Source organism: Leptinotarsa decemlineata, unplaced genomic scaffold (genome assembly GCF_025532065.1).
Source record: "Leptinotarsa decemlineata unplaced genomic scaffold, Ldec_3_MD MMD2_tig00002974_RagTag_RagTag, whole genome shotgun sequence".
In the NCBI taxonomy this organism is placed as follows: domain Eukaryota; kingdom Metazoa; phylum Arthropoda; class Insecta; order Coleoptera; family Chrysomelidae; genus Leptinotarsa; species Leptinotarsa decemlineata.
Genome location: NW_027412578.1, coordinates 14,027,380 through 14,054,364, shown reverse-complemented (window position 1 = coordinate 14,054,364; position 26,985 = coordinate 14,027,380). Strand labels below are relative to the sequence as shown.

The 26,985-nt window shown below is 35.5% G+C and overlaps 1 protein-coding gene across 1 annotated transcript in view; it reads right to left on the bottom strand.

The window, feature by feature from the left end:
• Positions 1–4,153: 4,153 nt before the first annotated feature.
• LOC111503129 (uncharacterized) overlaps positions 4,154–26,985 on the bottom strand; it is a 32,438-nt gene continuing 9,606 nt past the window's right edge. The window contains exon 4 of the mRNA XM_074177573.1: positions 4,154–4,792. Within this exon, the coding sequence (XP_074033674.1) occupies positions 4,642–4,792 (151 nt within the window). The 3' untranslated portion in view covers positions 4,154–4,641. The remainder of the gene's footprint in view (positions 4,793–26,985) is intronic.

Sequence of the window (26,985 nt, the reverse complement as noted above, 5' to 3'; positions counted from 1 at the left end):
ACAAAACAATGGAATAAGAATAGAACAAATAACAAAAGAAACAAATTAAATAAATCAAAAACTATGTTTCGGCATTGAGAAAGAACACAACTCAAAACCTAACTACCTGGACATAATCATAGGATATAACCACAATAAAACACAATTTCAAATGGCAATATATAGGAAACGTACACAAACAAGCTCCACGATACCCGCAAGTTCAAACCATACACCATCACACAAAATGGCTGCCTATAACGCATTCATATATAGAATGTTAAGGATACTAATCAGCAATGAAGCCCGAAACAAAGAACGGAAAATCATATACCAAATAGCGAACGAAAACGGATTTATCCAAAAGACAATAGATAAACTAGAAAACAGAATCAAACAAAAAATACAGAACAAGGATCAAGCCACCTCAACAGACAAAACAACACAACGATGGACAGCATTTACGGACGTAGGACACCAAACCAAAAAACTAACAAACATCTTCAAACCAGTGAACATCAACATCACATACAAGCCGAACACGAAGATAACACAAAAAATAAACAACGGGAAATAAACAAAACGGGATATACAGTATACAATGCTCGGACTGCAACAAATTCTATATCGGCCAAACCAAGAAAAAACTGATCCAAAGGTACAATGAGCACAAAAAGGCATACATAAATCCAATACTATATAAATCAAACCTTGCAACACACGCCATACAAAACAAACATAATGTCCCTCCACCAGAGAACATAAAACTAATAAAACAAATCAACAAGGGAAACCGCTTGGACATTTGGGAAAACTTGAACATCCATAAGTTCAACAGTCATAAATCACTTATCGAGGAACAAGTACAAATCAAAACACAACAAGATCTCACATACAATATATTAAACAAAACCATACACATTCCTAGAGAATATCTAACACGAAGAAGAGTACCTGATGCAGAACAAATGCAGGCAAATTTACCTAAAGTACCTGAAATACCTGAGTTAAGACGCTCTGACCGTATAAAGAGGCAGACAACAGGATGACCAGTTCAGTTTGAGGAGTGCCAGATGATGACAGTACTACCTTTTACCTTTTAGGTACGATTTGAACCATTCAAGACATGTCCCTCTTATGCCATGAAGTTACTGTACCACATAACGATGAACAATCCACCGAAAACGTTCGCTACTGATGGCTACCAAACAAAACAACGCAGCGTCTTCAAACTTGAAACATATGCTCTATAGATTGTGTACTTTCTGAATCAGCGATATTTATCCAAGAACTACTGCCATCTCTTGGTCAGGCCGGGTACTTCTGGGACCACCCTCGTGTTCATGTCAAAGAAGGGATCTGACCATTCCGCGATTTTCGACGTGCCCTGTACATACCAAATTTGGAAAAAAATGTTTCGCAAACAACAGACAACCGGGATTTTTACTGTACTCTGCGTTTCCCATTTTTGGATAAAAACACTGATATGCAGTTTTTTTTCTCATTTCCTTCGTCTTTCTCATCGGCAAACCCGGCCAAATCCTTTTTCGATATATTTCAGCGGAAACCGCAACAAACACGGAAAACCGAACCGAGAAGAACATCAGAGGGAGACGTGCTGAAGCGCTTCGGTGGTAAATTAGAATTCTTGTTTGCAAACTATCCACCGACTGCTCCAACAAACACTTTTTGTTGGCATTATCTCTTGGAAATTCGCGCATATTGGAAGTTACCACACCGCTGAGCTACTCCCGTCTGCGGGAAGCGAGGCGGCCGTGGATTATTGAAATCGAGATATTTATTCGCGGATGAGGGAAATTTCAATTCGGAAGTGATATTCTTGAAGTATGGGGTCGCGAAAGTGAATATTTTTGGTAACACTGTTGATAACAATAATAATAATAATGTTCATTTATAAATATACAACAGCACAAGATAAGTAACATGTAAACAAAGCAATACAAAATGAACATGGAGAAACTCACTAAAACCGAAGTTGTGCGTGAGAATTCTTTAGTTGCGCAACGCATAACTGATGTGCAGAATTGATTTTACATTTAAACATGGCGATAAATTTAATATTAAACTAAGACTAAAGGACACAAATGATGATTAATTTTTCAAGAAGAAAGGTAGGTTATGTTATGTATATAAATGAAAATACATTTAGCAGTAAACGAGTATGACCGAAAATTGACAACGTAGATTTAAAGTACAAACAAGGATTATTTATTCATTCATGAGTATATCATGAACAATGTCTCTATCAGTATTATATACATACTTTTTGAAGATGGTTTTCTTCACGTTAATATTATTTATTTTATGAATGTATGTTTTGTACAGATCAGGTAAGTAAATACAAATTTTTTCACTGTGGTATTTGTAAGAGTGTTGGCCAATTGACTTTTTTGTCGCGTTTAGCTGTACATTACCTTTTGTTTTAGTACGAATATCATAATTATGACCGATTTCCTTAAGAGATATTTTTGAAGATATACAATATTATATTATACATATATAACTGTCGTACATCAAGTAGCCTTGAATCTCTGAAAATATAATTAGAGGGGTAGTCATACTTTCTATTGTACATAACTTTAATTATTTTTTGTTGTAATATTTCAAATTTTTTCAGGTGGATGTCTAATATGACACCCCAACTGAGTATGGCATATTGGAGCCTAGATTGTACCAATGCATAGTATATTATTTTGAGGTTATTGATATCGAGAACGGATCTCAAGTACTTGAATTTATACAATAAACATCTCAATGATTTAGTTTCAATATGTTCATTCCATCTGAGATGTGAATCAATTGTAACTCCCAGATATTTAATATGGTCTGTTTTTAGGACTTCTATTTTTTTCCTTGGATATTTATTATTAATTCATTATAGTTGGGTAGTTGATTTTCGTAGCTTGCAATAGGTAGAAATTTTGTTTTTTCAAAATTGATTGTAAGTGACTTATGATCAAACCAGTCTTTCAATACATTAATTTGGGTTTCAACTTTCATTTTCAATTTTTCCCAATTATCATCAGTATATATTATGGCCGTATCATCTGCAAAACTGTAAATGGAACCATCTATCTTCATGGTAAATAGGTTGTTGATATATAATGGAAATAATGTAGGTCCAATCACAATACCCTGTGGTATACCATAACTAATTTCTTCTTTTTACCGAAAGCTCCACAGTTTATTTCGTAAATTTCAGCCTTTTGCTTCTCCTTCGTCTCATTTTTCGGATTGCCAATCATTTGAATTTTATAAGCACTTTTGAAAGTCACTTTGAAAGAATTTATGAATTGTAAGTTTTCGTCTCTTTGAAAAGTCCAGAATTCACAAAGACACTGTCTAAGTTATCATTTTTCAATTGACTTATCCACGATGGTTGAAGAATACCTTTCACTTTCACCTGTTCTGGATAGTGATCAGAACTTTCAGAGATTTATCTGGAAGAATTAGTTTTCTTTCTATAAGTATACATCAAATTTCTATAAAGAAAATCCAAGACTTATAGCTCCGTATCTTTTCAATGCTGTATATCCTCAAGAAATTGCAGTTGTATCGATTCATCATGAAAATTTTATTTTGTATCTCTAGAAAAATGAAGAAAACAAGCATTTCTTTGATTTTCGCTTAACTTTTTGAATGTTGGAATTGACACTCTGAAATTATTATTATTATTATTATTATAAGTTATTGATAACTATTACTGATCTGTAATTCATTTCCTATCGTATCTTACAGAATAAGTGCTTTCAGAGGTTTTTGACCGTTGCGTTGTTAATGAATAAACAATCAGGTGTATGAAAAATTTAATTTCCGCCTAATGAAAACTTTTCAATATACAAAGATAATGTGAAACCTCCAATTGTTTGCAGTATCCAGTAACATATCCATAACATAACATGCCCATGTTGAGGTGACCTACTTATAAATAGAATCAACGCGATGCTTTATGGATTCCAGTAACAACTTTGGAGGAAACCTCATGTATTTTTAATGGAGTTTGTTGTGATGTCTTTTTCAAATATTCATATCGAGATGTTTCTTTTTTAAATATATTTGGTCGTCTGGGTACACAAATCGTTTCTACTTTTTCAATTTCGAAAACTTACAGTGATGGAGATCTGAGTTCCTTCACCCAAAGAATAATAAAACATCATGTCTAACTGTTTTAATTATAATACAAAATCTATTCTACTTTCACAAAAATTTGCAACAATCTTTGTCTTCGGTGTTCTCATCTTTAAGTCAGCATCAACTTTAAGAAAAAAAAAATGAATTGCACGTAACCTATTGCCATCTATAAAAAGAAGATATATACAACTCTAGTCAAATATTGTTAATTCGAGGAAATCTCAATTGAAAGTCAAGTTTTGAATCAAGAGGTGATCAAGATGATACAGTTATGATAAAACTTGAAGAAGTTTTATGCCCTGAAGCACTAAATAAATAGAACAAGAATCATGCGAACATATAGAAGGAACATTTTCCGGACATAATTCATCAACAATAACCTCACACAGAGATCTTCTCGAATCAGAAGCTGTTTTAATGGTGATGAAATGTTCAACATTGTTGATGAAAGTACAGTTACTCGTTATGTTTCATATATAATTTTTTTATGCTAGACTATCTATAAAATTTCTATCCAGAACTTTCTTCGGGTGATTGGGTGTTTCGCTCGTCTTCACTTGGCGGTTTAAGAGTGGTTGAAGAAGGTCTACCATAGAGATAGCTGGTCTGCCTATATCCATCGTAGGGGTCTCTCGGTCTGTAGCTGGCGTAACCACCATGACTGTAACAAATTTTCCTGTGAAAGTTTCGAATCAAATTGAAAAATATCACATCAGAGTTGTCAAAGAAAAACTAATTCAATGAGAGGAGAAATGGAAGTAGGAAGAGTGGTAGCTATAATAGCACCGATGATTGGATGCTGCAAACCAAACAGGTTTCAGTCAGTTTAGATTTCCAACTGACTTCATGGATAGAAAATCTCTCTTTTGCGGTGCAGGTCGCATTTTTAGGAAATTAAAATTACAGATGCCAAAGATAAAAAAAAACATTCAAAATGCGGTTGAAGTCGAAGCTTTGCTTGGTAAGAGACTGTTTTGAATAATTATCCCCAACCAGCCAGGTACAAAATTTGGAAAAACGGGCGCCAAAAAGAGTATTGCAGTTCTAGTTTTTTTGAAACAGTGTTTCTATTGGATTCATTAACTGTATAGTTTTATAATTAATCATTATTTTATTCAAATTTTAAACATTATCTCGCAGTTCACTGGTCCCAAGAAGAACCATTTTCAATTTTGTGGGATTTCTAGTCAGTCATCAATCTTCAGAAATGTGCCAAAATATCTATCAAGTGAATCACGTCTTGAAGAGAAAAACTGTCAGAAGTTTAGTGCCATCTGTATAAAAGTGACTTTAAGATTGTCATAGATTCCTGGGGGGATTGCAAAAATACAGAGCAACCAGTATAGGGCCCAGAATTGTTCCTTGTGTCACCCAAGTTTCCAAAGGTTAGTGGTGTGATGATCTGTTATCAATGACTATTTTCTGGGACCGGGCTTTGCAGAATTCGACACTATGGGACAATATGGGATAACATGCTTGGCAATAGTGTGTATGCATTACATCAATTATTGGTTGTTATTGGTTATTATTCCTGATTATAATCTAACGAATTTTTGTAATATCCAATCAGACATTCCCTTTGTTAATTTCTTTTTTTTGTACATTACCCCACTGCATTCGTGAAATAGTTCTTGTCCGAGTTTGACAGATGAATTTTTAAAATTTCTGGGCAAACCAATTTGCCGTACTGCTGCTGAAATCTTAGCCGGTCCTATTTTTTTTTCTTACAAGCATATATGACTCTCGAGCATAACTGTAAAATATGACACTGGTGTGAAATATGCTAGATAAAATGAAAATGACCACAAAGTGGAAGACGAGAACCTGGAAGACAGAACGAACTCATCTATGGAAGTAATCATGAAATTACTAGAATGGGATAGGAAGAATTGGGCCGAAGTGAAACATCAGAACCTGCTTCAGATTCGGAAATCATCCATAGCAGCCTCACGAAACCCAGACTACACGCGGACTGCGATTCCAATAATTGCGTTTACCCGATACATTGTGAGTGCATCAAATCCTACATCGGTGAAACTGAGAGGTCATTAAAGTCCGCATTGCCGATAACCAAGTGATCATTTTCAGGAGGAAGATAAAATCTGATGATTAAGCTATCCATTCTGAGTTCATTGGTTCTTTTATAGATTTCGAATCATAATAGACAATGTAAGTCCGAACTAGTGAAATTTATCTTGAAACATTGTCGACTACTATAAAAAAAAATTAGAATAGTGTGATGATAACTATTTAGTATAAATATAATGATAACACTTCCAAAATACAAATCATGAAATTATAAAACAACAACACAAATTAATTGTAGTTCCGAGGCGACTTCATTGATTCCAGTAGCGCTTTTGCTTTTTCAGCTGCAGGAAAACCCTGAAAAACCTGCAGCACCACATCATTTAACGACATTGTCCTGCAAATGTCCTCTTTCTCATAAATCAAAATGTAGGGTGTCTCCAGAGGCTCCAAGAAATTCAATACATCGCCAAAACACGACTATCGTCGAACTTAAACCAGTCCGTTTCATCGTTGGCCAAGGCGTAATAATGACCAGATTCAACGCCAGAACCACAGTGAACAATGACTGCATGAATATTGTAATAGTGGTCTGCTAGGTTGAAATGTTCATCAATTTCGAACCTTCGCAAGAGTTCTCAGATAACCCCACTATATTTAGTTATAATTATAAGCATATGTCAGTATATATTTCCGATTTGGCACCATCCGGTATATGTTTATTTCCTCGCGCCTGTCGTCAAGGTGACTAGCCAAAAAATTGGTCTCCGCGATAGACGAACAGAATGTTTGAGTTTGACAGTGACAGTACGGATATAAAAACGTAAGAGCCGGTGGTGCTATCGAGTATCCAAGAATCAAAGTGCCGATTTACATGTGCTTCTTTATACCTATAAAGCAATCAACCCCTTACAGTCCACTATTCGCTGTTGGTTGGGTGGATGCATCCTCTTTACCCGGAAGAAAACACCTTCTGGTTCTGGTGTAGGTGCTTTTAGTCGCAGACCCAGGACAGAGTTATCTATCTGCCTAGGAACTTATGCGACTGTACTTCAAGCGGAAATTTACGCTATTGGAGTATGTGAGGACAGTCAAGCGGCGTTGGTAGCTCTTGACTCCTACTGAGCAACGTCTAAATTGGCAGCAAATTGCCAAAAATGACTCTCCTCGATAGGAAGACTTATCAGATTGTCTCTGGTCTGGATTCCTGGCCATACTGGCCTGGAAGGCAACAAAGCAGCTGAATCCCTTCAAAAGAGGGCGCGTCAAGCAGCTTCATCGGACCAGAACCTGTCATTGTCATCGCTTTAGGCTTTGCCAAACAAACTTTGAACATCTGGATGGCAAAAAGATTTATGGACTTCTGGTAGAATCTTCCATGATTGGCTCACTCCAAGGCGTTTATTCACCCTTTGAAGCTTGATACCAAACAGTTGTTGGACTACAGTAGGGATGAACTACGATGTCTGACAGGACTTCTCATGGAGAGACCTGGACTGTCGGAAGACAGTGTGTGTCGCCTCTGTTTGGAAAATGGGAAAATAGCAGAGCATATAGATAGATAGATAGATATATTTATTTGACAACTTCACACTTGAATGTTTGTTGCAAGTCAGTTAAAATGTACACAGAAAAAGAAAAAAAAACTAGTCACGAGTTAAAAATATTGGATCATAAATTGTGAATATTTTTTGAATATTTTTGAAAGTGTCAAAAAACAAATATTATGTATAAACATGAGCTTCACATATCAGATGAAATAAAATCAAATCCAAATTGACATAATTGAAGTGCTTAAATAATCCTGAGTACTATAAAAACAGTTTTCCAGGAGAATAGTTCTGACCCTGTTTTTGAAGGAGCTATGTTTGAGCACTTTGAAGGAATATGATTGTAGAGATTGATATTCAATGATTGTGTTCTTTTCAGGGTTAAGTGGAAGAACATTTTTTCTGATGCATTGCATTACAGACGATGAACTTCGCCCTTTATTTCATTTCGTAGGTTAAGGATATAATTATGTTGATTTCTGTTTCTTATTTTTTGTTATGAAATTATAAAGACGATATTATTATTATTATTTACCCGGAAGCTGGGATACATCCCAAACTCAATCAATCACTGTTATTAAATCAATATTCCCGTTTTCGAATCCCTTCCAATTTTCTCTCAACCATGGAAATGAAGCCCTCAATAATGGGAAAGTGGAGGACTAGTATAAAGTTACGTAACTTCGCTGGGGACCGTATGTAAATATTTTGGTGAAAGTGAAAATCGCGTGTGACTGTATTTGGAATCTGGCGCGTTCATTTTCCGGTTATTTTTTTTGTGCGGACGGATATATTTCACGTGCTGATTAACACAGAGCGCATTGTGATTAATTGTGTTTTCGTGGGTCTTTTCATGTCCGGCGTGGAATACGCTTTTGCTTCGCGTTCCGGTAATGATGTACTATTTTTTCACGCGGTGCGCCGGAAGAATGTTCGCGGTTCATTGAAATTGATGGATCTAGCCGGAATTTGTCATGATTTCACAGGTAATTGCAGGCTGGATGAAAAAATTTTTGATGAAGCCGAGACCATCAGAATGATTGGTATTCGTGAAAATGCCTGAATGATCAATGCTGATGATGCTTAACCATTTAGTGAAAAAAACTTGTTGGAAATCTATGATACTTTTAAGTACCTTTATCGTTCACAAAAATTGTTTATTGCTATTTCTGATCTCCTACAGTCTGAAAATACCTTACAATCTACAAAAAACCTGGTCAAGTATAATCTCTATAGCGTTTAATTAGTGACGACTAGTTGTTGTCCGCTCGCGTTGAATTTGGTTTATCACATCGAATTTCGCAACAGACCATTTTAAACGAATAGTTACAATATTTTTGTATCAACCCAAAACTTTAGGTACACAACTTCAAAACAGACAAAAACAATACAATCTTTGAATCCCTATTTTTCTTCCTTGAGGGTGGAAATTCCTGATTCCCTTTCTTGGTGCTCATTAACGCTATACAAAGAATCTACCTGCATATTTCAACATTCTAGGTCCAGTAGTTTCGGCAGTACGTTGATATAAGAGCAGGCAACAATTAGAAATTAATATTTTTACTTGAAAAATACAATAGCTAAAAAAATATGTCAACTGCACTCAGTAATACATAGCTTCGAGATTCAAATTATGTTACCTAAAAAGAAATTCGTAAAACTAACAAAACCGTCAACGACGTCTGCTCTCACGCGTCTGCCCGCGTTCGGGTTGCCTTCTCGGCGATGGCGCTTCATCGCTTAGACTGCCCCTCTGCCCCAGCTCATCGTCTCCCAGTGTCTTACAGTAGATGCGACGCGTAATAGCTTACTGCGTTGCATCAAGATGATCTTATCGTAATAACTTTTCAAGGATTCGTCCAAATTACTTAGTATTAAAGACAAAAGTTTATCTATATTGAATACTTGAAACAACAATTGTATCAATTTTCATAAGAATGTTCGTGTCAGTTCGTCTGAAACAACAACATTTTTGGGATCATATTTGGATTCAAATATGAGATGGAAAACGAAAAATATTTAATTTCGAAAAGAATGAACAGTGGATACTCTGCTATTCTACAACTTGAAAATAACATCGATATCTCTAAGCTACTTGGCGTTTATTATGCTCTAATGTATATATCAGACTCATCACAGAACGATTGGCTGAGATACATTATTGCACAAGCTGGTCTCTCTAGGATTTTTTAAAAACTTTAAAGCCACGTTTCGAGTCAAAAATCTCTCATCGACAATTTGTTCAAAACAATTACTAGTTAAAATTGTTTGAAATTTTCATCATATCTCAATCTCAAATAAAACCTCTTATCCTTTGCCTGGGATCATCAAGCTTTCAAAACTTGCAAAAATAATATTTTGTATACTATTCCAAATTCACTGAATTCAAAAAATGGGACAGTCAACTTCAAAACTCTATAGCTACAACATTGTTGAGTTTTTCATGGAAAATTTCAACAGTTCCATGTATTTATGTTTTCAAATGTATAATGTTATTTATGCAACATGTTGAGATGTATCAAACAGTTTCTCATTGCCATGGTTACCCAACTAGAAATGGAGACCTTAGCAGAATTCCTGCTCACCACAACTGATTATTCTATGAAAAAAGCCTCTCATATAGAGCTATAAAGTTTTTCAATCATCTTCCCGTAAACCTTAGAGAGCAACGGAATGAAAACTTCTTCAAATCAAAATTGAAAGTATAGTTGCAAGACAAATGTTACTGAAGTATCAAAGAATTTCTTGATGCAGAATGAAAATGTGTTTGATCATATGTAATGTTTTCATGTATTTGTGTACAAATCCATCAAATAGTGATATTTCAAAATTGTTGATTATAAATTCGTCTCCCATCACAAGGTTTTTTATTTGTCCTATATCGTGCTGTATGTGATTTGTAAGGATTGAATAAATATTATTATTATTATTATTATTTGAGAACTCCAAATTATCAACAAATTTATTGCACCGTATAAAAGTCTTCAACTTTTTTTTTCATTGACAAATAGCTGTTTTATTCGCTTTTTTGTCTCTTGAAAACTTTGCTGGAATTGACAACTAGACACTTCAGACATATACAACTGGTACGTCCGCAATGCAAATTTTCTTGCTCGAAAAACGCTACAGAAGCCAATGCAGAGTCGAAATCCCTTAATCCTCGCGGATTTTCCCACATTCCCGCCACCGAAAAACTAATTTCCATCACGGAAAATATCTGAACAACGCCGATAATAGAATCCGAATTCAATTCGTTCAATCCCAGGCTATTTCAACGTAAGCCCCGAGGTGAGAAGGAAATTTAGCCCAGGTAATCCGCAACGGGCTCAAAACTATGGCTACGCCTAAACCACGTACCTATATTTTTTCTCAGTAGTATTGTAGCGATTACATTCGATAACTATTTGTTGAGTTTTATGGCAATTTAAAAGTAGACAGCGAGCAAATGATAGTCTGGTTCACATGTACTCGATTTAGCTCTTTTTGGTGACTTTTTCAGCCCTGTCCAAAAATTACGACCAAGGTGTCATTCGATTCGTATTTCTGCCTAGAAAGTTCAAGGCATATCGATTATTACACTCTTTCATGCAGGCACAATTAACCTGCTCAAGTAAGTCGTCAGGCGCCAGTTTTTCCGTTGTTTTTATCAGCAGGAACATTGTTTCAGATTTGATCCAACCCCAATCTTCCGGATTCAAATTATGGTTACCAATCCAAAACCGAACTTGGTTATACGTCCGAAATGAGTGTAAATGTGCTGCTATTGTTGTTGGAGGTAAAGTTGCTAAGTTGATCGCAGTCTTTGATTTCGCAATCATACTTAAAAATCGAGAAACACGACACTGGCCTGATGTTGAATTAGTATCGAATTGACCGTACAAGGCCAGCATAATTCGCTCTCCAGCTACTTCGATATCTTGACGAGAGGCATCGGGATTGTAGAAGACTTCCACGTAATGCATCAGCTGAGGATTTTTATCTATAATATCCAGCAATTTTTCCCTTTGCCGAAAATAGCGCTCATTGTATCGCACCCTGTAAAGGCATGAGCAAACAGAATGATATTTTTCAAGTGCTTATTATTTCTGGTTTCATAAATAACATCCAACTGTTTGGTAGATGCTCGTAGTTTCCACGTGACTGATTGCTTCATTTAATTTTCTTAAACTCCATACAAATATGACAATAAGTGAATGTTAATGATCCTACAACTACTAAAAGTGCAAGTAATAAAATCCTTATGATTTATTGTTACATGACACGAAGTAGATGTTGAAAAGACTTAAAAATTTTTCTTTTTTCAATAAATAACGATCAATAATTAAATAAATAATAGGACTACAATTTTGAAGACTTGAAGCATATTTATCAAAACTGCAATAGTTTGAAAGTTATTATAATTATAAAAGCGAAGGAGCGAATGAAAAAGACAAGTATCAAGGTATCACAATATTAAAAGTTTCATAAAAAATAGAATAAATAAAAAAACACATAGTTACTTTTATTATAGAACAAAGTATTGAAAAAAAAATTGTTTGTAACAATTTTTTTTAAATAAACAATTGAAAAAAAAATAAAAAAAAAGTTTTTTCAAAACCTTGAAGACCAATAGAATTTATGATTTAAAAAAAAACGGTTCCTTATTTTAATATTTAGTTGCAAAAAACGATTGTTAATTAACAAACGCATTTTTTAGCAACAAAGAATTTTTTTAAGAAACCATGATTTTTTCAATTAACATAATGCGAAAAAAAATTCGAATTGCTTATAAACAATGTGTTTGTTTATAATAAATTTATTAACAATAGCTGTAAAAAATTAAAAGAAAAATATTGATTAGTTTTCAGCCATGAGACATTAAAACAATGAAAAATTGAAAAAAAAAATTGTAATGTATTTTTTATAAAATTATAATTTTGAATTGTCAATAAAAGAATTCAAAATAACATTTTTTTCATTTTGACAACGATAATCTATTTTTTTGCCTATTAAGAATAACTTCACCAAAGGAAAAAAATACCAAGGTTTTAGTTTAATAATTATAGGATTTTTTATATTAACTTTCAATTCAGAAAAAGTTATTAATTAACAAATTTATAATTAACGTTAAAATTGGGATAAAAATTTTTTGACCGCGGATTATTTTTTATTGATGTATCCCAACATTACATGAATTCTTTCATTCCTTAATATTCACATTTAATATGTTAAAATATTTTTTTTTGCTTTTATGTCAAGAGTGACGAAAGACGCGCGGAAGCCAGACTACTCGCTTTTGGCTCTATTTTCAGGGCTATTTTCAGTTTCGGGAGTCGGGACTTTTTTTATGCAAATTCATTGATCTTTTCAAATCTTTTTTCAATTTTCCAAAATTATGAAAATTCTCCGAGATATTAAGAAAAAAGTGAAGCCAAATTTTTTTTTCACCTAATTGGTTATAACTTTTGTAATTTTCATCGGCACGTTTTCGGACCCTTCCCTAAACTTTCTAGGCAAAAATACGAGTCGAATGACACCTTGGTCGTAATTTTTGGACAGGGCTGAAAAATAATAATAATAATAATAATGATATTTATTTTCCATTAGACACAGAAAATATGTATTGGAATCGTCAAAGTACACATAAAACAATATCACAAAATTCACAGTGTGAGTGACACTGTTGTTATTAAAACAACAACAACAAAAATAAAATAAAATACAGCACAGATACACTTACATATTACGAATTGTAAAATTCTTGCAAATTATAAAAACAATTCTCAATCAAATAATTCTTCAACAAGTTACTGAATTTATTGAGGTTTGTTATATCTTTTAAACACCTAGGGAATTTATTGAAAATTGTAAGACCTACCACTGATGGACAATTTAGCGTTGTTTTATACTGACGAAACGGAACATGGAAATCTATTCTTGTTTTTGAAAATATAGATTGACAGTTCAAAAATGTACAAACAGGTTAGGGTTGAGATTCTAAATTTTCGAAATATATCTACAAGAAGATGTACTAGGAACTCCTGCTACTATACGAATATTCCTTTTCTGTACAATAAACACATCTGAAGCTAGTGTAGAGTTACCACATATTTATATGCCATGTCGCAACCTTGACGCAACTTGCGCGTGATATAATGTTAATAGTTGTTGTTCTGTTAAAACGCTTCTGAGGTTTCTGACACCAAGGATATAGCATTAGCGTACATTGTTATGAATGAATCTGTGATGAAGTTATCGATTTCATTTATATAAAGAAGGAATAATATTGGACCTAGCACAGATCCTTGTGGTACACTCATCGTGACGTCCAAGCACTCAGAATCAAAGGTAGTAGTAGTAGACTCACAATGATATTTCTGCTGTCTATTCTTCCGAAACAAACATCCTACACTTTTTATATTGATCGATGTTTATGAGAAAGAATTTGGTACGTCTTCATTCAAAATCGTGAATGCTCTTTTACATTCTCCTTTCAGGAAATAATTCTCCACAATCTCTTGAGTATTCCACGGATGACTCGGTACACAAGCTTGTTCAATGGTCGGCATAATGAAAAACCCTGAATAGGCCACAAAAAACGTTCAAGTAGTGCTATCTTTTCGATTTTCCTTCAATATAACTGCATCTCTGGGAGATGTAACAAAGAAATAATCATCAGCATTGCTAGCATAAATATTGCTTCCAAGATTTAGTCTTGAACTAACAAGCTCAATTATGGAGGTACAAAGAACCTGACCATTTGGAAGTTTGCTTCCATTTCACGTTTCATGAAAAAATTCTATCACCGGGAAGTAACGAGTTTTTCTTTGATTGGTTCCAAAATAGTGGAATCTTTGGATATCGAATGAAAATTCAGAAAACTACGACATCCCGGCTATTGAACACTAAATGAAATCTTCAGCCAATATAAAAGTGAAGCAGTGTATATTTCTCGAGATCTTGAGGCCAAAGTGAAATATATCGTAGATAATCTGTTGACGGCTTAAAAATGCTAACCTCGCCGTAGATCCTAGGATCATGGGTTTTTCCTATTAAAAATTAACTCAAATAGGGTCTGAGTCGAAACAAACGACCGGGAGACTGAAAAACGGCACTTTTGATTATAAATTAAGGGTTTGCCGAGAAGGCTAGACAACGGATCAGTGTCGTATCCAGCACTATAATTGCTGGGCTTAGAATATAAATATTTGGAATTATAGTTCTTATGCAGTAGGATTTGGTGGAGGTTTGCTTTAAAATGAAAACTGCCTTAGGTCATAACACGACAGATATGTTTTCAAGTTTTCAGTTGAAGTTCTTGCAGATGTTTCCCGTGCATAGAGGATTGATGGAAAGAAGGAATGTTTTCAGTTTATATCTAATCGAATATACAGGGCTTCGTGAATATTTCGAAGTGGACAAGATATCAAGGTCGAACATAATTTTCATGAGAAGGACATTCCTCGAGAAAAGGGGCTAAGAACCTTTTCCAAATGGAGAGAAGGGTCTTGTGGCACCCCGTTCAAAAATTATTTCAAATCTCTATCCAGACTAGCTTAGATTTAGTATACTAATACCGTTCTCTTATATATTATACGGCTACCACGGACAGTGTCTTGGTTTTGTAGATTTCTCTTTGTATTTTTGCCATAGTTTCTTTACCAAAGGCAACCATTTGCCTCCGTGGATATTTCTTTCATTCGCATAAAAAAGCTCACCAAATAATTTTGGTTAACCTCAAGTAGAAGTTGATCGAGATAGCTGAAGCTCAATAATATGAAAGGATTATGTTAGATATTATTCTGTATGTATATTAGAGTGTAAAAGCTCTGTTCGAAGTGGATGCAGTGCAGGCACACAAACGATAAGTGTTTGGAAGTGTTCCACTACAAAAATCCGAATTTCTGCGTCGAGGATTAGAATCAATTTGTTAATGTGTCGAAGAAACATGCCCTAGAAGTTGATAATTCCAAATGCTCTGAAATTGTATTTGTAAGAAATGTCACAAGTTCGAAATTCAGCCATCTGGTCATGAAAATTGATGAAACATTGATTCAATGAGCATTTGGGAAAATGAAAGAAGTAAACCCTCATAGGCATGTCTTGAGCCTAAAGACCAAATTACTCATTTGTAGTTCGTTGGTACTATACAATTTCAACCATTGCAACGTAGTGTATCATTATTTTGTGAACAAAAATTAGCAACAATGTATTCAAAGAGTTCAAAACTCTTGTTTGAGATTTTCGTAAGGTATCCAAAAAGAAAACCGATTTCTCGTACACTCAAAAAAGCCAGGTGGCTGAAAATGTACGATAGGCGTATGATGATGATGATGATTTTACGACTGATGTTCATAATGTAAACATCAGGCGTAAAATGATCCACGTTGTTGGGCACTCTATTGAAGTATTCAAAAGGTCATTCATATTTTTTCATCAACCTATTTTGTCTATTTTTCACCTTCCACAAACTTTTCAGTTTACCCCGATAAGTTACTGCGTTACTATTTTTCACAAAGAAACATGTTCTATTTACCAGTAATTCGTCGTATTCAACAATTTTACCTATAAAAAAATATTACTAGAGTTTTTTCCCAACACCAAATCGTTATTTTTAACATCTCGACACGTCATCCGATCACCAAGTGATCATCTTCAAAGATGATTGATTTTCACTTGCTATCGTCCAACCTGTGTTCGGAATCACACTTTAAAAGATAAGACCTCGTTAGTCCTTAGCTCGCACAAGTTTCGACCTCTAAGGGTTGTCGTTCGTAGGGGTGCGATAGCTGGTTAACGGAAAAAACATATTTTAAGAATATATTGTGTCGTTATTTCTGCTGTCAATTTTATTTATAATTATGTTATATGACAAGGGTATATGACAATGGTATATGACAAGGGTATCAGTATTTTGGAATGCGCATATTCATCGTATATCTTGAAAAAGAAGGAACCTACAACAGCGACTAGTACAGTGCGTTATTGGAGCATTTGCAAGACGAAATCGAAGAAAAAACGGCCCCATTTAATGAAAGGCGGTGCTGTTTAATCAAGAAAATACACCGTGTCCCAAATCAATGAAATCGATGGCAAAATTGCATGAATTAGGCTTTGATTGGTAGCGCATCCACCGTATTTTCCAGATCTAGCTCCCAGCGACTTTTTCCTATTCTCGTATCTCGAGAGAATATTCGCTGGAAAGAAACTCAGCATCGCAACTGAGGCCTATTTCAAGGCTAAAGACGAACCGTATTATGGAAATGGTACCAAAAATTGTATGACCGCTATAATCGTTGAATCGCCCTCGAATGCTACTATCATGGATAAATAAACAAATTTTATCAATTGTTTCGGTTTCGGTTTAATTTCGGTTTAGTTTCTGTTTCGGCGGCAAACCTGCCGATCGTAACCGAAACTGCATTCGAGAGTTCTCGCGCTGTGATCGGTCATGTTCGGCGCGTTAAATTTCATACAAGCGACGAAGACATCCTGCCAATTTTTTGTTTAATATTTTTGAAAAACCATTAATAATATTCAAAAGAAGGATCTACACTTACTCAAATGAACACCTCACCTATTTTAATTATTTTTAAGGTGCAAATGATATTTTTTCTTATATAAGGGGTTGTTTTGTTGATTATCAATAAGTGGAAATGTCGAAGACTGCATTAAGTTGTGATTTAAAGATCAAAAAATAACAACTGAGTGATTATTATTATATTCCTTGCAAGGAAGTTTCGGTTTCGGCCGAAACTGAGACAGTTGCCAAAATTCGGTTTCGGTTTCGTTCGTAAAAACCAGTTTCGGTCGGACACTGAATTTTTTTTTTATGTTAGCCAACGAACTTTTATGCCCAGTTATTATTTGTAGGAAAACTGTTTATCACAAAATATATTCAATATCAAAGCAGTATAAAATCTTGAGGACCGACAGTAAAAAAAAATGTTTCAATAGAATATTACAGCGAAAAGTTTTTTGAGAATTTTTACTCCACCCTCCAGTAACTTCGATTCCTCCTAATATTTTCCGTGACTAAACTTCCTAATATTTTCTTAGGTTGGTTTTGTTAATCATTCTTAGGACATTGAATCGTCCCTAGTACGCCACTGCTGAAGCCCTGTCCTGCCGTGCAAATACTGGAGCTTTTATTGGTGATATACTGTTTTGCGGCAGAACTTCTAAATCCGATGGCTTATTTATAATTTACAAGACTACGGTCACCATGTTGCTAGTGGAGGGCTTTTGTTTCGGAGGACAACAAAAGCCCCTCGAACAATGGAGTCAGGATGAGTTGTCAATACTATGTCGATATTTGTGGCTGAATGGAAACTGAAAACCCAAAACGGATATGTTTTGTCGACGGGTTCAGTTGCTTCTCATGAACAGTCACTCACTGAAGCTGAAAGATTGGCGAGAGTGGAAAAGGGGAAGTCGATGATGGAAGCTATGGAAAATTACTGTTTGTTTTCTGGATTTGACTTCCTTTGGTTGAAAAATGGAACCCGCATATCGAACGAAGTTTCATATGACTTTTATATAGCGTGAAGCACAACATACAGGCTATTCCTCATACGCGGATATTCAGGGGGGTGAATCTACATTTTTTTAAGACAAAACACAAGCACCACAGGAAAATCCTTAAGGATTTGATTCGCTGGAGATTGAATCTATTTAACTCCAGGTGATGGCTGTCATCACCCGAAGACGATTGTAGCTACTAACAATCGAAACGTCGTGAAGCAATTTGGCTTGGAGTCTCTTGATTTTTTATGTTTTCATTATTTGTTGAATTTTTCAATTTTTTACTTGTGTTTCATTTCACTGTTATTTCATTTCAGGTTTGTTTGCTCAATATAATTGTTATTTTCAGTTATTCTTTTTTGATTCTTTTTTTTTCAGTTCTTTCAGGGGTTTCTAATCATTGTATACAGTGCATTTCCTTAATGCCCCCACTCCCCCATTTTATTTTTTGAAGGGATCAACTCGGAAATTTGAAAATTGGGATAATGAAATTAATGCTTAAATACTTTATTTTGTAGTGAAATTGAAAGATGAAAATTTCAAGATGGCGACTGGGAGCCATCTAGAAAAAAAAATTAAATAGGAAGGGGGGTCTTGTGATACATCTTTTTGAAGCTCCTGACAAATGCTTTACAGCCCTAGAATAAAATGGCGAAACTTTGAATAATTGTCTGAATATATTAATATTTAACTATATAATATAAGGTAACAAGCTTTTTGATACATGAATAGTCTATCCGATATTTCACGCCAAACATTTTCGAACACAGTAACGTCAATATCTCTACAAATATTTATTATTCTCTGCCGTATATCCGATATTGAAGCAGGTTCAGTTTCGTACACCTTTTGCTCCAAATAGCCCCATGAAAAAGTCCAAAAGTGTCAAATCTGGTGAGCGGGCTGGCCATTCTGTAGGACCTCGACGGCCAATCCAACGACCGGGAAAAGTAGTATCCAAAAAGTTTCTTATATGTCGGAATACAATATTCATATCGAATTCATTAGGGAGATTTCAGTGATGAGAGGATCAACAGTAGTTTCCAGCATATTCAAACACAGTTCTCCCGTTGAATTTTGATCAATAAATAGAGGTGCTGCAATATGGTTTCCCAGTATTCCTGCCCAAACGTTGATTTTTTCTGGATATTGGGTATGTTTTCCCCGGAAAACGTGAAGGATGGTGTCACTTCAATAACGGCAATTTTGTCTGTGGACATTGCCTTTCAAAAAAATGTACATTTGTCACTAAAACAAATATTGTGGAGATAGGTAAGATGCCTTGCAGTTGTTTCCGTCATGATTTCGCAGAATTCTGTTCTTCTATCAGGGTCATCTTCAGTTAATCGGTTTACCATTTTAATGTTGTATGGATGATACCTATTCCCCTTCAAAAGTCTCCACACAGTAGAAGGAGACATCTAACAAATATTTCCGACGGAATAAGTAGACTGTTCAGTTCAGGATTTACTACGTCCTTCTGGAATGGACGGATAACCGGGGGGCTTTTTGTTATGTACACTACCGCTAGTTGAGAATTTGGATACAACTTCCCTCAAATATTTCAAACAGATAGGATCATTTGGAAAACGCTTATTGAAAATCATTTCGATCTCGTGAAAGTTACGCGTCGCACCGTGAATAAAAACCGCTTCAATTTTTTCTTTCAATAATCGAGAACTGACCATTTTAGAGATTGTTGACGTGGTAACTTTCTACCAGTAAAACCAAAAACTAAATGGGAATATTCTAACTGAACAATGATGTACATTGTCGTATTGACATTTTTTGTCGTTTTCATGAACAAAAAAATAACTTCACAAACCTTACCGGGTTTTTGGAATTGACATATGTCAGATAAGAAGGAATATTTCTAGAAATATCGATATTAATGTGTTTGTCTACAGGAACTTATTGAATGTTCCGCCATTTTGTAGGAGGTGAAGAAATTGACTACATATTCTAGGGTTGTGAAGTATTTGTCAGTAGCTTCAAAATGATAATGTGTCACAAGACCCCATTTTACGTTTGTTTGAAGGTGGATGACAATGGTGATAACTGGACTTATTCCTCCGAGATCTGACTATTTATAGGTCATCCGGGTGCTTTCTTCTTTCACCTTTCCCCTCTTTTCTCTTTCCGCTTCATTGGTTTTAGCGGGAGATGACCGTTTGGCGGGAGTTGGTCGTTTTTCGCTTGATAAAAGGTATCCATATGCTACGTATCTCTACGCTAGCTTGACTGAATGCGTTGTTGGACAACATATACGCGGCTTCCTTGAATTTTCTCCCAAACCAGTGTTCCTCTTTGTGGATGATTTCAGCTTGAGCCCACTTGATATTATGTTGATGAGTCTTAACATGCTCTGCTATTCCGGATTTGCTGGTTTCTCCTCGCTGTGTGTGTTTCTTGTGCTCAGCTATGCGAACTTTCAATGGCCTCTTAGTTTCACCGATGAATGATTCTCCGCACTCGCAGGGTATCCGGTACATGCAATTCTTGGAATCGCAGTCCGGGTTTGGTGGCCTGGTTTTTGTGAGGCAGCTACGGATAGTATTGCCAGATCTGAAACAGGTCCTGACGTTCTTATCCTTTCCGATAATCCTCTGATGTAGGGGAGTACAAGTACTGGTTGTGGCGGCTTCTCTTCCTTGTGGAGCTCTTGCTGTCTTCTAGCTAAAGCCTGTTCTACCATCACTCTGGAGTGATCATTCCGTTGAAGGTAATTTTTAATGATGCCTATTTCTTTTTCGAGACCTTCCTTTGTATTACAGAGCTCGAAAGCACGGTCTAGTAGAGTCTTGATGATTCATCTCTTAGTCGATTGATGGTGGATGGATTTCTGGTTCAGATACTCTCCTGTGTGAGTGAGTTTTCGATATACAGATGTTTTCCATTTAGTGTCGGTACTCTTCACCAATACGTCTAAGAAAGGCAATTCGTTGTGGACTTCCTTCTCCATTGTGAAAGTGATGGGAGGACTTACGTTGTTGATATGATTCAGGAAAATGTCTAGTTCTGCATTCCCATGGTTCCATATTATGAAGGTGTCGTCAACATATCTCAACCAAACTCGAGGTCTCTTGTGGGCTTCATCAATGGCCAGAGTTTCAAACCACTCCATACATATTAGCTATAAAAGGTGAAAGTGGCGATCCCATTGGCAGTCCCTCATCTTGCGTGAAAAATTCGTCCTTCAGTTGAAGTAGCAGTTTAGTACACAGCATCCTAGTAATTCCACGATTACTTGTTCTATCTTTCAGGTCCTCATCTTCCGATAGCTTCTTCTGTATGATTTGAAGTGCTTCTTCGACAGGAACGTTGGTGTAGAGGCTTTCCACGTCGAAACTGATCAGTTGATCCAGCTCTTTGACTTCGATTTCCCCTAGTAGTTCAACGAAATGTCTTGAATTTTTCACAAAAGGTGATGTTTTACCTTGCAATGGTGTTGTCTTCTGTGCCCACTTTGGAAATAATAACTGCAGTAGAATCCACCAGTTAGCTCACTTATGGATCAGATCCAGGCAGAAGAATTCAGATGGAAAATCAGAGAACAGCTAGATCGAGAACCACTTCCTACTTCTAACGTCAGCAATGAAGAACGAAGAGCTCTGAGCGAGCTACGCAGAGACAATACCACCAAGATCTTACCTACAGATAAGGGAAACGCTACAGTTGTGATAGATACTGATCTCTACGAACAGAAGATCGAAGAGCTGCTTCAGAAAGGAAAATACACGAAAATCGTAAGAGACCCTACTGCATCAATTGAAAGGAAGTTGTACCAGACTTTGAAAAAATACCAAGTCTATTTTTCGGAAAAAGAGCAATCATCGCTAACATCGCACCACAGTAAGCCACCTTACTTGTATGGATTACCCAAAATCTACAAATAGGATGTTCTGCTCAGACCGATCATTAGCTCCAGAGATTCAGCCACTCAGAAATTGTCCAGAATTTTACTACCATTTTGTTGAACAACTAGAGGAAATCAAAGTCAAAGATCAGGATCAACTGATCAGTTTCGACGTGGAAAGCCTCTACACCAACGTTCCTGTCGAAGAAGCACTTCAAATCATACAGAAGAAGCTATCCGAAGATGGGGACCTGAAAGATAGAACAAACTTATTGATACAAGTAATCATGGAATTACTAGGATGCTGTGAACGAAACTGCTACTTCCAACTGAAGGACGAATTTTTACCCAAGATGAGGGACTGCCAATGGGATCGCCACTTTCACCGATTGAAGCTAATATATATGGAGTGGTTTGAAACTCTGGCCATTGAAGAAGCCCACAAGAAGCCCCGAGTCTGGTTGAGATACGTAGACGACACCTTCATAATATGGAACCATGGGAATGCAGAACCAGACATTTTCCTGAAGCACATCAACAACGTAAGTCCTTCCATCACTTACACAATGGAGAAAGCAGTCCACAACGAATTGTCTTTCTTAGACGTATTGGTGAAGAGGACCGACACTGAATGGAAAACATCTGTATATCGAAAACCCACTCACACAGGACAGTATCTGAACCAGAAATCCAACCACTATCTATCGACTAAGAGAGGAATCATCAAGACTCTACTAGACCGTGCTTTCGAGTTCTGTAATATAAAGGAAGGTCTCGAAAAAGAAATAGGCATCATCAAATTTGACCTTCAATGGAATGGTTACTCCAGAGTGATGGTAGAATAGGCTTCAGCTAGAGACAGCAAGAGCTCCACAAGGAAGAGAAGCCGCCACAATCAGTACTTGTACTTCCCCACATCAGAGGATTATCGGAAAGAATAAGACGGATTGGGTCCAATTATAAAATTAGGACCTGCTTCAGATCTGGGAACACTATCCGTAGCAGCCTCACGAAAACCAGGCCACCAAACACGGACTGCGATTCCAAGAATTGCATTTACCGGATACCCTGCGAGTGCGGTGAAACTAAGAGGCCATTGAAAGTTCGCATTGTTGAGCACAAGAAACAAACACAGCGAGGAGAAACCAGCAAATCCGGAATAGCAGAGCATGTTTAGACTCATCAACATAATATCAAGTGGGCTCAAGCTGAAATCATCCACAAAGAGGAACACTGCTTTGGGAGAAAATTCAAGGAAGCCGCGTATATGTTGTCCAACAACGCATTCAGTCAAGCTAGCGTAGAGATACGTAACATATGGAAACCTCTTATCAAGCGAAAAACGACCAACTCCCGCCAAATGGTCATCTCCCTTTAAAACCATTGAAGCGTAAAGGGGAAAGAGGGGAAAGGTGGAAGAAAAAAGCACCCGAATGACCTATAAATAGTCTCGGAGAAATAAGTTCAGTTATCACTCGAAGACGATTGTGAATAATAACAATCGAAACATCGTGACGTAACTTGGTTTGGAATCTTTCAACTTTTATTTTTATTCCTCAGTTTTGTTAATAATATTTTTAAATTTTCAGCTTTTATTAATATTTCAATTTTTCATTTTCTGGTTGTAGCTTGTATGTTATTTTCTTGTAATTTCAGTTTTTTGTTTTAATAAAATTGTTATTTTTGGTTAATCTTTTATTATGTTTGATCTGGGATTTCAAATCAATTTATATTATATTATACAATGCAAGTCCGAACTGATGAAATACCCCCTTTCTATTTAATTTTTTTCCCAGATGGCAACAAGTCGCCATCTTGAAAGTTTCATCTGTCGATTTTACTTCAAAATAAAGTATCCTCGCATTAATTTCATCTTCTAAATTTCGATTCTTTCAGTTAACTCGTTCAAAAAATAAAAGGGGGGGACATTAAAGAAATGCACTCTATGATATCAGAAAATGGAAGCCCGAACTAATGAAATTCATCGTATTATTCTTATCAAATGTTATTTATTTTTCCCCATTCATTCCTACGGGAACGAAGGAATTTTTCTCAAGAATCAATAAACCCTCATACACGAAAAATCCACTGACGCAAATACATATCGGAAATTGGGCCCCTCTCTTCGCCGTCGGTTCTGTTTACCAACGCCAACGACATGAAAACAGAAATTTGGAGCAACTTTCTAGTGCAAGAGCGACGGTGTTTGCCGGAAAAATCGGGGCGACGGCATGTGGGTCGAGAGGTCGCAACCAGAACTGATTTGGCACAATAACTCGATTATGATGAATTCGAGCAATTCTGTCTATCGGGGGTCTATCCAATGAGAAGAGTTGTTCTGCTGGAAAAATTTTACTTCGTCATAGCTCGAGTATCAGAAAAAAGAAATGAGTAGGGAGAAGTGACAGTTTGAATAAGCATTGAAATATCATGAACGGCAAGTCCGTGCTGAATTTCAAGAAAGGCATTTGATACCTCTGACGAATGTATGATGTTTATAGTTCTGAAATGAAAAATGAGTTTCAGAAGCAGGAGGTGAACTCAAAAACTATTGTAGGTTTCTTATAAATTTTAGATACTATACAGATATATCTCGCTTAAATGAAATAAAAAAAATACTTTCGTCTAAATACCACTGAAGTTTGAAATGTCTGTTATATTAGACTTTTCAGGTATCCTGCAAGGACAGGTATTTGAGAGACAGCTAGTTGGGCGAACCAAGATGCCAACTTCCACGCTGAAAATTCGTGGGGTTGTTAAACTCATAAATTCAAGAGGGGAAACCTACATAAATCAAGTTGCTCGTTTAGGGGTATATGTTTCTGGCTTTTAATTGATTTGTTAATTTCCATGGCTTTCAACACATTCATTTTTCTCGCTTTATTACATATGTGTAGGATTTTGAGGTTATCTTCATTTATCTTGTGGTTTGATTCTTGCAGATGTTAGTACATTGCAGATTTTTCATCCAAACAGACGTGTTCACGCAGTCTCATGTCGAAATTTCTACCGGTTTGGCCTGTATATACTGCACATTATTCTATATATACCTGATTTTTTCATTCTATCTCGTTTGGGTTTTGCATTGAACAGAATTCTACCTCTAAATTATAATGACTTGAGGAAGCTGTTGAAATTTTGTATTTAGAGAAATAATTTTGAATATTTTCTGAATGATTATCTGAGTAATTGATGCTACTGTACTTGACTATATTGTGTTCTCGACAGTTTGGGTATAATTCGCTCATAAGTGTTTTGTGAGTTTCACCTGATATTATATTTTCTATTAGAGAAACTGGTACCTGACCATCAACTGCAAATTGCTTAATTATTTTTATTTCATTTTGGAAATTATTTTCCGGTGAAGGGATTGCGAAAGCTCTGTGTATAATTGACCTAAACGCGGACTGAAAGAGTCAAATGGAATTGTACAGTCTGTGAACGTGTTTTCCCGGTAGATATTGAATTGAAAACCATTAATAACTCTTGAAATATTCAAATCTAAGAAGTTAGGCTCCTTGTTTTGCTCGATTTCTACTGTGAACTTAATTTTGTTATGCAGACTATTGAGAAAATTTAAAACTTGATTGATTTGTCTGTTTGAATCATCAAAACCAACCAGTACGTCATCAACATATCTGAACCAAAACACAATGTGTTTCTGTGAAAGGGGGTTATTAAGGATGCGGATGTTTTCTAGTGTGTCCATGAAAATGTCTGCCGGAATGGGACTTAATGGTGAGGCCATAGTGAGACCTGAGTTTTGCAGGTAAAATATATTATTATATTTGAAGAAATTTTGTTTCAGACATGTACCAAGGAGATTGCAAAATTCGTTAGTTATATATGGATTTGTATGACTCTTATCTAATATGTATTTCACCAGAGGAAGACATTCGTCTGTTGGGATGTGGAAACATATTTTTTACGTCGAACGATACTAGTTTGATATTATTTTTGATATTCAGACTCGATAGTTTGTCAGCTAGGTCTACTGAATTTAGAACTGCATTTGAAGGATTAAATTTTGGGGGTCTCTGAATCTTGAATTTAAAAATTTAGACAACTTACTGGTTGGGACATCTACAGTGTCACACATAAAGTCCGCATCAAATGAAATTTTTTTTTGTTCATCTCTTCAAGCAACTTTTGATATCTCCATTAGGTTGTGCTTTGAAAATGATGCCAAATGACATGCATATAACCGATCAAGTGATTTTTCTTCCCTGTCCAATTTGACATTTTTTCCAAAAAATGTTCAGAAAAGCAGTTATTGCTCGAAATTTTGAAAATCGGTAAAGAAAAAAGATGATCATTTTTTTATTTTTGACCCATATACCAATTTTTAGCTCTCTAGTACAAATTTAGTTTTTTTACAGTTTTTCGAAAATTTGACATTTGCCGATTTCTCAAATTTGGCCAAACCTCAACAAAGTTAGTGCTTTATGCCTAACTTATCATTCCAACGCATTTTTATTACCAATTGCAATTCTGAATACAACTTATTTCGCAAAAATTTAAAACACCAGAAAAAATTATGCCAAAAATGATGCAAAGTTGATACAGTTTTTGAAAACAGATGAATATTTCACTTTATTTCTACTTTTTGCGAAATAGCTTGATACATAAGCATATTTAAAAAACAATATCAATGAAAAATCAATAAGTTATTCTTTACTGCACTTTTCAAACAGTTAAAGTTTCATTTACTAATTACGAAAAATTACAACGAAATTAAATTAAGGGTACTGTGGAAACAATTGAACTGAACTGAATAAGCAAAATATTTTATTGTCATATGACATTTGTTGAATAACTCAAAATAGTGTTTATCAGTTTTAGATTCAAAATAGTTTATTCGTTGTCTAGTGTGTTGTTGAAAATGCTGAATCTTCAAGAGAAAATTGAAATCGTTTT